The sequence below is a fragment of the Dasypus novemcinctus genome, chromosome 12 (genome assembly GCF_030445035.2).
Source record: "Dasypus novemcinctus isolate mDasNov1 chromosome 12, mDasNov1.1.hap2, whole genome shotgun sequence".
Lineage (NCBI taxonomy): Eukaryota > Metazoa > Chordata > Mammalia > Cingulata > Dasypodidae > Dasypus > Dasypus novemcinctus.
This window is the reverse complement of record NC_080684.1, coordinates 37811965-37825131: the sequence shown is the minus strand read 5'-3', so window position 1 is coordinate 37825131 and position 13167 is coordinate 37811965. Positions and strand designations below refer to the sequence as shown.

At 39.1% G+C, this 13167-nt stretch overlaps 1 protein-coding gene across 1 annotated transcript in view; it reads left to right on the top strand.

The window, feature by feature from the left end:
- The window catches only part of R3HDM2 (R3H domain containing 2), a 277530-nt gene that overhangs the window by 224568 nt on the left and 39795 nt on the right, over positions 1-13167 (top strand). The window contains 4 exon segments of the mRNA XM_058308301.2: positions 6776-6957; positions 6959-6976; positions 11606-11629; positions 13095-13136. Coding sequence (XP_058164284.1) covers positions 6776-6957; positions 6959-6976; positions 11606-11629; positions 13095-13136 — 266 coding nt within the window.

Genomic DNA, 13167 nt, shown 5'->3' with positions numbered 1-13167 from the left:
AATAGTACAAAAAGTACACTGGGAGGTTATATTATTGTCAGAAGAGACTTTAAGTCAAAAAAGGTTACAAGAGACAAAGAAGGACATTATATATATTGATAAAAAAAAGTTCAATCCAGCAAGAAGTTATAAAAATTATAAACATATAAGCACCTACTACAGAGTCTCAAAATATATGAAGCAAAAATTGACAGAGGGAAGCAGATGTGGCTCAAGCAGTTGGGTACCCACCTACCACATGGGAAGTCCCAGGTTTGGTTCCTGATGCCTCCTAAGGAAGACACGAGACACTGAGCCAACATGACAGATGGGTGCAGCAAGCTGATGCAACAAGCTGACACAAGGAGACACATGAGAGACACAGCAAGCAGGGAGCAGAGGTGGCTCAAGCAATTGGGCACCTCCCTCCCACATGGGAGGCCCCAGGTTCAGTTCCTGGTGCCTCCTAAAAAGAAGATGAGCAGGCACAGAGAGCACACAACAAACAGGCACAGAGAACAGACTGCGAGTGCGAACAATATGGGGGGAGGGAGAAATAAATAAAATTTTTAAAAGAAAATTGACAGAAATGAAGGAAGAAATACACAGTTCTACAATAATAGTTGGAAGCTTCAATATCTTACTTTCAATAATGCATAACTGTATCAGACAAAAGATCAGTAAGGAAATAGAGGACTTGAACCACGCTATTAACCAGTTGGATATAAAAGACATATGTAGAACAATCCACTCAACAAGATTGAAATTTTACAAAGTATCTGTGATGGGTTTTTTCCAGATCCTAGAAAGGATCATATTCTTGGAGCTGATCCATTCCCCTGGGTATATGACCCTATGATTGAATTGGACTCACTGGGGGGAGGTGGGGTCAGTGATTAGATTGCTTCAGTGAGGCGTGACCCAGGGTGGGTCTTGGCCATCTTGTTGGAGTCCTGAAAGCAAAGACACTGAAAGAAGGCTACCTGGAATCAGTGCAGCATAGCAGCATAGAAAGAGGCCCCCAAGAGGCTAGACCCATGGAGCAGCTCGAAGCTGAAGAGATGAGACCGGGAGAAGAGGGGAGAGACGAATGGATGATATTTTGTGCTGCCATGTGCCTGATCACCCGTAACTACTACTAAGTGAGACATTATCTCTTGATGATGTCATGGCCTCAGAGTTGTAAGCTATCAACCTAATAAATTCCCAGTATAAAATGCAACACATTTCTGATATATTGCCTTAGCAGTATATCTAAGTATATCATAATAAATACATAATATACTCAAAGGTATTATATAGGTATTATATACTTAACTAAGTATAAATATATAATTTAGCCCTTAGCCTAAAACAGTATCTTTTCTGCTAACAGTGGAATGAAACCACAAATTAATGGCAGAAGGAAAACAGGAAAATTCACTAATACATGGAAACTAAACAAAACACACTTGAACAACCATTGGATCAAAGAAGAAATAACAAGGAAAACAAGAAAATACCTTGAGGCAAAAATGAAACTGCAGCAAACCAAAGTTTATGGGATGCAGCAAAAGCAGTCCTAAAAGGGAAATTGATAGCTATAGACATCTACATTTCTTAAAAAAGAAGATGACAACAAAAGATCTCAAATCAGTAACCTAACTGTACACTTCAAGGAAAGAGAAAAAGAAGAGCAAACTAAACCCAAAACTAGCAGAAGGAGGAAAATAATATAAAGATTAGAGCAGTAATAAACAAAATAGAAAGTAGAAAACGAGAAAAAATTAGTGAAACCAAAGGTCTTCGAAAAGGTCAACAAAATTGCAAACCTTTAGCTAGATTGAAAGGAAAAAAAGAGGAGGTCTCAGATTACTAAAATCAGAACTGGAAGTGGGGACATTACTTCCCATTTTAGATTTTTTTAAAATGTAGTAAATACAGGGAGCAGGTGTTGCTCAAATAGTTGAGCACCTACTTTCCAAGTTTGAAGCCCCGGGTTTGATCCCCAGTACCTCCTTAAAAAAAAAACAGCAACAACAGTTCTCACTGGGGAGAGGATGTAGCTCAATAGTTGAACACTGTTTCCCATGTAGAAGGTCCTGTGTTCAATCCTGGTACCTCCTAAAAGAAAAAAAAAAAGGTACTATGAACAACTGTATGCCAGCAAATGAGATTACCTAGATGAAATGGGCAAGTTCTTAGAAACACACAAACTACCTATATTGACTGAAAAAGAAAGAGATCTCAACAAACCAATAACTAATAAAGAGATTGGATCCGTGATCAAAAACCTGCCAACAAAGAAAAGCCCAGGACCAGAATTCACTAGTGAATTCTATGAACACTTAATGAAAATTAACACCAGTCCTTCTCAAACTCTTCAAAAAAATTGAAGAGGAGGGAACACTTCCTAATTCATTCAGAATTACTGATCTAATACCAAAGCCAGACAAAAATACTACAAGAAAAACTACAGACCAATATCCTTTATGAATGTAGATGGAATTAAGCACACAGAGGAGCTTGGTTGTAAGGAAAGAGAATCAAGCCCAGGGAAGAGAGGAACCCTGAGCTTGGAGAGATGCAAGCCAGGAAGAAAGGAACCCAGGAAGCCTGAACCCTGGCAGACATCAGCAGCCATCTTGCTCCAACACGTAGCAAAATACTTTGGTGAGGGAACTTGCACTTTATGGCCTGGTAAGTGTAAGCTTCTATCCCAAATAAATACCCTTTGAAAAAACAACTGATTTCTGGTATTTTGCAACAACATCCCATTTGGCTGACTAATACACCATCCTAAAATTAATTTGGAATTTCAAGAGAAATAACCAAAACAGTCTTGAAAAAGAAGAACAAATTTGGAAGACTCTTACTTCCCAATTTCAAAACTTACTAAAAAGCTACAGTAATCAAAACAATGTAATACCAGCATAAGGATAGATAGAAGTACAATAGAGAGCCCAGAAATAAACCCTGCCATTTATTGTCAAATGGTTTGCAACAAGAATGCCAAGACCATTCAATGGGTAAAGGATAGTCTATTCAGTAAATGATGCTGGAAAAACTGGATAGCCACATACAAAAAGATGAAGTTTGACTCTTACCTTACACCAAAGACAAAAATAAAAATAAACCAAAGAGGGAAGGAGACGTGGCTCAACTGATAGAGCATCCATCTACCATATGGAGGATCCAGAGTTCGATCCCCAGGGCCTCCTGACCCATGTGGTAAGCTGGCCCATGGTCAGTGCTGCTGTCGCACACAGAGGGTGCTGTGCCACGCAGGGGCGTCCCCACATAGGGGTCTCCCACACGTGAGGGAGTGCACCTTGCACAGGAGCGCTGCCCTACGTGAGAAAAGCGCAGCCCGCCCAGGAGTGGCGCCACACACACAGCTGATGCAGCAAGGTGATGCAACAAAAAAGACAATTTCCCAGTGCCACAGGATAATGCAAGTGGATGCAGAAGAACACAGAGAGAATGGACACAGAGAGCAGACAACGGGGGGATGGGAAAAGGAATAAATAAAATAAATATTAAAAAAAAAAAAATAGACCAGAGACTTAAATTTAAGAGCTAAAACTGTAAAACTCCTAGAAGACAACAGGTGAAAATCTTCATGACCTTGGATTTTGTGGTGCTTTTTTAAGTATGGCATCAAAAGCACAGGCAACAAAAGAAAAAGTAAATAAGTGCCCTTCGTCAAAGTTAAAACCTTTTGTGCATCAAAGGACACTCAAGAAAGTAAAAAAAAGTAAAAAGACAAGCCACAGAATGGGAGAAAATGATTGGAAATCAAATATCTGGTAAAGGAATTAATATTCAAAAGAATTCTTACAACTTTAAAAAGAATCCAAACAACTCAATTTCACAATGGGCAAAGGTCTTGAATGGACATTTTTCCAGAGAAGATATATTAATCCAGATGGCCAGTACACACATGAAAAGCTGTTCAACATCATTAGCCATTAGGGAAATGTAAATCAAAACCACAATGAGATGCCACTTGATACCTCTTCAAATTGCTATTATTTAAAAATAAATGTGTTAGCAAGGATGTGGAGAAATAGGAACCCTCATACTTTGTTAGTAGGGGTGCAAAATGGTGCTGCTGCTGTGGAAAACAGTTCTGCAGTACATCAGAAAATTAAATATAGAATTAAGATATGACTCAGCAATTCAACTTCAGGTATGTATCCAGAAGAATTGAAAGCAAGGACTCAAAAAGATATTTGTACACCAGTATTCATTGCAGTATTATTTACAGTAGTCAAAAGATGTAAGTAACCCTAGTGTCATCAGCATATGAATGGATAAATAAAATCTGGTGTATACATACGACTTCACCCTCTCTAGCATGACTGTTATTTAAATTTTAAAAATAACAAAAAGTATCAAGTTTTGGAATCCTCATGCACTGCTTTGGGAAATGTAAAATGGTGAGTCTACTGTTAAACCATTTGGCAGTTCCTTAAAAAGCTAACATAGTATTACTATATGATTCTGCAATTCCATTCCTAGGATTATACCGAAAAGAACTGAAAACTAGAACTAGTGTTCATAGCAGAATTATTTGTAATAGCCAAAAGATGGAAACAACGAAAGTGTCCAGCAACAGATGAACTGATAAACATGTGGTTGCATGTGTGTGTTATATAATAGAATACTGTTCAACAGTAAAAAGGAATGAAGTTCTGATACATGCTTCAACATGGATAAACCTTGAAAACATTATGCTAAGTGAAAGAAGCCAGGCACAAAAGGACAAATATTGTATGATTTGTCTTATGTGAGTTCTCTAGAATAGGCAAATTCATAGAGACTGAAAAGTAGAATAAAGATTACCTGAGGCTTGGTGTAGGGAGGAATGGGAAGTTATTGCATAATGAGTAGAGTTTCTGTTTGAGATGATGATGAAAAAGCTCTGGAAATAGTGGTGATGATTACACAATATTGTGAATGTACATAATGCCACTGAATTATACACTCAGAAGTGGTTAAAATGGTGTTTTAGTCTGCTAGACTGTCAAAATGCAATATACCAGAAATGGATTGGCTTTTTTCAATGAGGTTGCAAGCTTAGAGTTCTGAGGCTGTGAAAGTGTCCAAATCAAGGCATTATCAGATGAAGACCAGCACATGGCAGTGTCTGCTGGTCTCTCCCTTCTCTTCCAGAATTCATTGCTTCAGCTTCTGGCTTCCTCTCTCCCATATTCTGTTGATTTCATCTTCTTGCTCTCATCGCTTTTTCTTTCCTCCGTAGGAGCTCTTATGGTTTTCCTCTCTCTCTGCTTCTGTGAGTTTCTCTCTGAGCCTACCACCCTGCTCTCTCCCTCCCTCTTTTCCTCCCCCCCCCCCCCCCCCCCCACATATTCATCCCTTTTATAAAGGACTCCAGTAAGATAATTAAGGTACACCCCGGGGACCCCTTACTGAAGTAATCTAATCAAAAGGCCCTTAACTGAAGAAATCTCATGAAAAGGACCTACAATAAGGCCACACCCACAGGAATGGATTAACTCTAAAGACTTGATTCTCTGGGGTCTATTATATCTTACCACACACTCAAAAAAATTTAAGCTCAAACAATTTTCTTGAAGCATTGCTAACCATTAATTTATTATATACATACTTATTTTGTTTGATTAATAGGGCCACATTGGGACTAAGACATGACATCTGGGAGATTTCCAGTCTTATCTTTTTAAGAAGGGAAAGAAGTATGCAGGATTGAGGTACAGTCAGTAGTCCATGTAAGGAGAAACCTCCACAAACCGTTGTTGGAACTAAGCACGTTTGAGTCAGCGGTTGCTTGAAGACATGGATCTTTGTAGAAGGCATTAACTTCTACTTCTGAGTGTATGCTTGGAAAGCTGTGTTGGCTTCGATACAGGATATCAAAGGTAGCAGTGGCAAATGATAATGAGTCAACCACTCCTGCATTGCCGATGCTCAGCACCATTGAGAGGTAGTAGATTGACAGAACTCAAATGGTGAAATAGCAAACTCAAGATTCTCTCTTCCTCCAGGGAGATACCAAATCTTTCTGAAGGACAGATGACTACTAAGTTCTCTCCTTGCTTAAGAGAAAGGGAAGAATTTAAGATTCTATAACCCTTTTCTGGCTTTGCTACTGTTTAATGAAGGAGTAGCTTGAAGTTGATAACAATGTTGTGGTTTGTGGTAGCTAAAGTTTTCCCTTGGGAAGGCAAAGTGTTCCTCTCAGGTGGGGAATAGAGCTTTATGATATATTTTATTCTTTCTGGAGAGAGTCTTGTGAGTTAACTCTGGAGGGATAGAGCTAAAAAGTGTGAGCAAATTGCCCAGAGAACTTATACGAAATTGCTTTAGAAATGAATCCTGGTGAATCTCAAAATAATTATGCTGCGTTAAAGAAGGCAGACTATGTATGATTCCATTTATATAACATTCTAGAAAATGAAGAATAATCTGAAGTGATGAAAAGCAGATCAGTGATTGGCTGGAGAGAGGGGGAGGGATTACAGAGAGCATGAGGAAACTCTTGGGGGTGATGGATAGTCTTAATATCTTGATTGTGGTGATGCTTTCACAGGTGTATGAATGTCATAACTTATTGTACATTTTAAATATGTGCAGTTTGTTGTATGTCAGTTTTACCTTAGTAAAGCTTTAAAAAAAGAAATGAATCCAGGGGCAGCGTTTATCAAAGGACTCTTTTTCTGGGACATGGGGAGGCTGCTGAGCAAAATACGCATATGTGAAATACAAGTCTATCAGTGTAAAGTTTAAGTATGGATGAATACCTCTTGTGTACTGTTTGATCTTTCTTTAGGAGCCCATAGAGGCTACTGTATTCTATTTAAGAAGATGTCTAACAGTAACACTACTCAGGAGACTCTGGAAATAATGAAAGAATCAGAAAAAAAACTGGTGGAAGAATCTGTAAACAAAAACAAGTATATATCTAAGATTCCAAGTAAGGAAGAAATTGAGAAAGAGGGTGAAGATACCAGTTTTACGTCAGGAGACACAGGTAAGGATTAAAAATACATACTCTTCCTGTTTATACCTGAGTAGAAATATCATTATAGGTGACATTGGGAATCAGTAAGAATCAAGCCATTTATTTGAACAGTCTTTGTTCTCCCTGAAATCCCCAAATTCAGCTCTCCAGAAACATCTCCCCTTTTGTCAGAGTCCACGAAGAATTTTAGAGAGGATAGAGTGAAATCCCTAATCCATTTGAACCTGAGTTCACTGGTTCTTGCTAGATTTGCTGAGTTTTGAAATTTCAAACTATTAGAAAGTAAACTGTATATAAACATATTTAACAGTCATGAAATAGCTCATATATTAAATTCTGAAAACTAGAGCTGTCTGGCTTTACACACAGTGTTAAATTTATATCCTGGTTGTGTTAAAGCAGTCAGCAATTTCTGGGTCAGAAATAGTCTCTGAACTTGCCACTTGGTAAATGTGAGTGAGAGGAATTTCACTCTTCAGTTGCCATGTTGTTTTCTATCCAAATTCATATTGCAGTACAGAAATAGTGGCAGTAGATGGCCAGCCAAGCTTCTTCCAGGGTTCCCCCTTTGGTGCCCTGCCAGCCTGGTGTCCTTCTCTAGGCTACCTGTTCCAGCTCTTCTCTTCTTCTGTGGTTACTTCTGGTTTCCTCTCTTACCCAAGTCCAAATTAAATAAACTCTTTCCTTCATGCTCAGAGGAGAGACTGATCTTTATTATAAGTTCCAGAAATAGACAATTAACTCTAATGAGTAGTTATTTTAAAAAGCAGGAGCAAATATATTTAGGAAGGTCTAGAAACTTGAAGCATAATTTCTCTAGACATCTTGATTCACCTAGGCCTTGTCTCCTTTAAAGATTAAAATACCAAGTAGCAAATATAAAGGAATGAAGTAAAATCAGACAACTCCCTGAAATATTTTGTCTGTTAGCTGCCTGCTTTTCTATTGCCTTTCCTCTTAGTTTGCCAACTCTCTGTCCTGGCTGCTTTTTTTCCCATTATCTTCTGCATTTGGCTTGTTATTTCCAGCCCATCCTTACAGTTTCTGGAGACAGTCTGCCACTGTTCCAACTATACTTCCAGCCTCCACTGATACCAGTAAATATTTTTAAATCCCCATAATGAATATTTAATTTATATGCCATCATGTTATATTAAAGATGATTAAATCAACTATGGGATCCAAATTATTTTCAGGAGACTATTTTAAAGTAATGTTCTTGAAGATAGGCAGAAAAGAAAGGATGTGCCTATAGATTTTATACTTACAGACATTCACTTGGTTTAAAAATATGCTCTCCTGGATATACAAATAGGTTGCTGTGGTTTGGGTGCAGGTGGGGGCTGCCTCCCCTCTGATTCCTTTTGCTTCTTTTCTACTGCTAGAGCAGGTGGAGCTGCTGCTGCCCTCTACTGGAGCTCCTGCTCCCTCTGCAAAATCTTCAATTTTGTCTGCCATCCTCGATCTTTTGAAGCAGTCCTTTAGGAAACTGTCCTCTCTACAATTCTCTAACAGATCTTATACTAAAAATTATGCTCTTTCTCCTTCCTCCAATCCCAGAATCTAACTGATGCTGTCAGGGGAGTCCTTGTTATAAATGGGAGCTATAGAGAGTTTGGAGAAGGGGGACTTTCATTACTTGTACTATGCAAGATAGATTTTGGGGATCAGCAATTGGAACTCAGAAAATCTTTTTTTCTAAATAAAATTTTATTCAAGTATACCATTCATACATGCACATACATAAACAAAAAATGTGTATTAAAAGTTGTGAACCTAAAATACAAACACGCATACAGGACTACCATATATCACCCCACCACCAACACCTTACATTCATTTCTTTTTTGTTGGTTTTGTTGTTTAAGATTTATTTTATTTATTTATCCCCCCCTCTCCCTTCTCCCCTCTCCCCCCTTCCCTCTGCCCCCCACCCCCCATTTTGCACTTGCTGTGTCTATTCGTCTTCCTTGTTTCTTTAGGAGACATTGAGAGCCGAACCTTGGACGTCCAGTGTGGGAGGGAGGCACCTAATTGCTCGAGCCGCTTCCACTTCTTTTGTTGTATCTCTCATTATGTTTTTCCTACCTCTGTCTCTTGTTGCATCATCTTGCTACATCAGGTCACTGCGCCTGCCTATCGCACCAGTTCACTGTCTTCCTTTAGGAGGCACTGGGAAACTCTGCTCCCTGCTTTGTTGTATTTCTCATTATGTTTTCTTCTTGTGTCTCTTGTTGTATCATCTTGTGGTGTCAGCTTGCCGTGCCAGCTCACTGTCTTCTTTAGGAGGCATCAGGAACTGAACCAGGGACCGCCCGTGTGGTAGGCGGGAACCTAATCGTGTGAGCCACATCCACTTCCCAACTTACATTTTGTGAAGCATTTGTTACAAACTGTGAAAGAACATCATCAAAGTATTAATACCAAAAGTAAAAATTTTAAAAATACCTATATTACTACCAACTATAGCCCATAGCTTATATTTGGTGTATTTTTACTCCAACCTACCCCATTATTAACACCCTGTATTAGAATTGTATATTTTTTGTAGTTTATGAGAGAATATCTTGGTTCTTTTTTCTTTTTTTTTTTTTTAAAGATACTTAGATTACATAAATGATGCATAAAAAATGTAGGGGATTACCATATGTCCCACTCCCTAATCCTCCCACACTTTCCCACATTAACAAAATCTTTCATTAGTGTGGTAGGTACATTTATTGTAATTGAAAAGCATGTATTGGAGCATTGCCACTAAGTGTGGATTATGGTTTACATTACAGTTTAAACTTTCTCCCACACAATTTTGTAAGTTCTGACAAGATTTATAATGGCCGTATCTGTCATTGCAGTGTCATTCAGGACAATTCCAGTATCCCAAAAATGTCCCCATATTACACCTATTTTTCCTCTCTCCCTCCCCTCAGAACTTCTAGTGGCCACTGCCTCCATATCAATGATAAAAGTTCTTCCACTGCTAGAATAACAATAAGTCTACCGTAGAATAACAGTTAGTCTACTCTAGTCCATCATTCATTCCCCAATCCTGAGGATTCTGGGATGGTGATGCCCACTCCGCCTCTAATTGAGAGGGGGCTTGGATCCTGTGGGGCAGATGGATGGAACTGTCTTGCTTACAGTTTTAGACATTCTCTGTTCCTTGGGATGGTCGTTGTCCATTATCATTTCTCATCTTTGTTCTATTAACCACATTCTATCTTCCACCACTGGTTTCCCTGTGTTATATAGTCCCATGCTTTGTACAATCCGTTCAAAGTGTATGCTCAGTGGCTCTCATAGAGTTATGCTTTCATCACCTCAGTCAGTTTAGAACATTTTTCATTTCTCCAAAAGGAAAAATCCCATACCTTCTTATACCCCCTATTATTGTCCCTTAGAATTGATATAGTATCTACTTTGCTATTGCTGCAGAAATATTACAGTGTCATCCATAAGTTACATTAATTGTAATTTTCCCAGTATCACCATATTCTTGACACTTTGGAAAAGAAGAACATTCTTACATATAACATTCATACTATTAACTACAATCTTTGTCTACCACCAAAATCACTGTTTTCAGAACATCTTTTTTATAGGAACCGTGCTATAGGGGAGTAGATGTGGCTCAAGCAATTGAGTGCCTGCTTCCCCTGTGGGAGGTCCTGGGTTCAGTTTCTGCTGCCTCCTAGAAAAGACAAAAACAAATGAAAAAAACAACTCAGGAGAGCCAGTGTGGCTCAGTGGTTGAGCCCTAGCTTCCCAGATTCAATCCTGGCACCCATTACCTCAAAACAGTGCTATAAAAGCCGTAGGTGTTAAGATTCAGTTGGGCAGGTCCCCATTTAACTCATACTGAACTTAGATGTGTCCTTTAAATAACCAGGTAGGTATGGCCTCCTAGCTGAACTTTTTGCTTTAAATTTTTAATCCCTTCTGATTAATCTACTGTACTGCTTTAGGGAAATGGTTGTGAAATAGAAACCTGATCGTGTTAATTCTCTTCTTCAAACTATTTCTCTGTGTCTTACCACCCTAGACTAAGTCCCAGATTTCTCAGCATGGCATACTGTGATTTAGTCCTGCCAGCCATCTGCTTCTGACATCCTGTACTTCAACTTTATCTGATTCCTTGGTCCCCATTATAAATGGGAGCTGAAAAGTTTGAGGAAAGCATACTTTTGCACATGCTTTCTCTACCTAGAATGTCCTCCTTGGTTTTCTTTCCCTGGCCCTCTTCCATCCCCTTAACCCCATCCCCAGCATCTGTCTAACACCTGTTTATTCTCCCAAACTCAATCCAGATGTGTCATTCTCTAAGAAGCCTTCCTTAACAACATTTCTCACCCATCCCAGGTCTATATTCATTGTACAATTCTTCGATTAATGTCTTTTTCCTTCACAGAACTATTAACTCCATGAGGCCCAGGATTACGTCAGTGTTTGACTCACCATCGTACCCTGGGACCTAGCATAGTGCCTTGCCCATAGCAGGCAACTCAGTCTTTGTTAACTTTATATATTACTCAGTCTGAGTTAGATGCTCCTGCTGTATGTTCCTGTAGCATACCATGAGTACCTCTGTAATGCATTTAATATACTATATTGTAATTGTCTATTTGTCTGTCTTTCCAACAGGATTGTGAGTTCATTTTTGACAAGGTTTGTGTCTTTTGTCTCTGTATCCCCTAGTAAGGTAGTATAGTACCTGGCACATATTAGGCTTTCAAAATGTGTTTGTTAGGTGAAAACTATCCATTCTTGGAAATAAATAGGTTCATACATTCTTGCCAAGGGTGTAAATGGGTACAACTTCTTTGTTACTTTTGTATGCACACATGCATTCATGGGCATATATGTGTAAAGAAACATAATGGTGGTTGACCCTTAAAGTGGGAACCAGGTAGCTGGGGACAAACGTGACCCTCATTACATCTCTTGAATATTTGTGCCATGTGTATATAATACCTATTTGAAAAAATCCGCAACAGATACTGCTTTGTATTTTGGACTATGACTCTTTCTTGCTGCAACAGATCTTGACATTGACCAGCCCCACCATCATTTCTATTTTCCAGATATTTTCCTGGTTCTCCATTTTGCCTTGTGGCAATGTTGTTTGGTAACTAGTGAAGATGGGAAAGGAAAGAGACACCGCCATCTACCTAGGTCCATGCTGATGTTGTCTCTGTCTTTTTTCACCTGCCCAACCCTGTAGGCTGAGGTTTCTCCACACCCTAGTGGCAGCAAGTTCCATTCTAAACATTTCATAATCTCTAAATGCCTCATCCCATATATAACCCTACCCATTACCTCTTTACAAAAGCCCCCATTTTGACTTCTCAGCTCTTTAGGAACATTATCGTTTAATTAGTCATTCCTTTTCCCATCTGTCCTCAGGCCCTTGTTTTTCTTCATCCTCAGCTTCTACTATGCTCCATACTCACTCTCTCTCCTCTTTGCTTTGGAGGTCTTGACTCTATCTCCCATGGTTCCTCCCTCTTATCCTGTCCCATCTTATATCCTTGGCCCAAACAAGCTAGAAGAGCCACCAACAGGAGCTTACAACTGGAAGAATTCTTGGGGAGGGAGACAGTTGGGAAGATGAGTCTTCCTCCTATTTCTGTAGCCATAGAGACAGACGTTTTAGGTAGCTCAAGGTGAAGATCTGAATGTGTTTTCCTATAAAAACATTATTGTAAGTGATATTTAGAGATCTTATTTCACATCCATTATGGGTTAAATAGGCTCTTGTGAGCAAGCATGGGTATAAAACACTGTCATGCTGCGTTAGTGACATTTCCAGAAGCATCCTAATCAGGAGAGGATTCTGTGGTGTGTCCAAAAGTAATTTTTATTAATTTGTGGAATGGACCAACCTGTCAGTGTCCTCTTACTCTTAGTGGTGAGTGGTGATTTGCCTTTGGGTGGCCTGTGGTACCTCCACGTTGCCGTTGCTGGAGTTGTAGTATAGGACGACGCCATGCCAAGTGGTTCTCATCATACATAGTTTGGCTATTGTTGTAATGGTTTTTACAGTTAGTAATTGTCTTTGTAACCATGTATTGCTATTAATTTAAGTGTTAATTTTTCCCATCTTTAATATTTTCTGATCCTCTTCTAACAGAGACGGACATCCAACCATGGTCATGCCAGGAAACGAGCCAAGGTGAGAGCCCTTCCACTACAACATCTTTTCC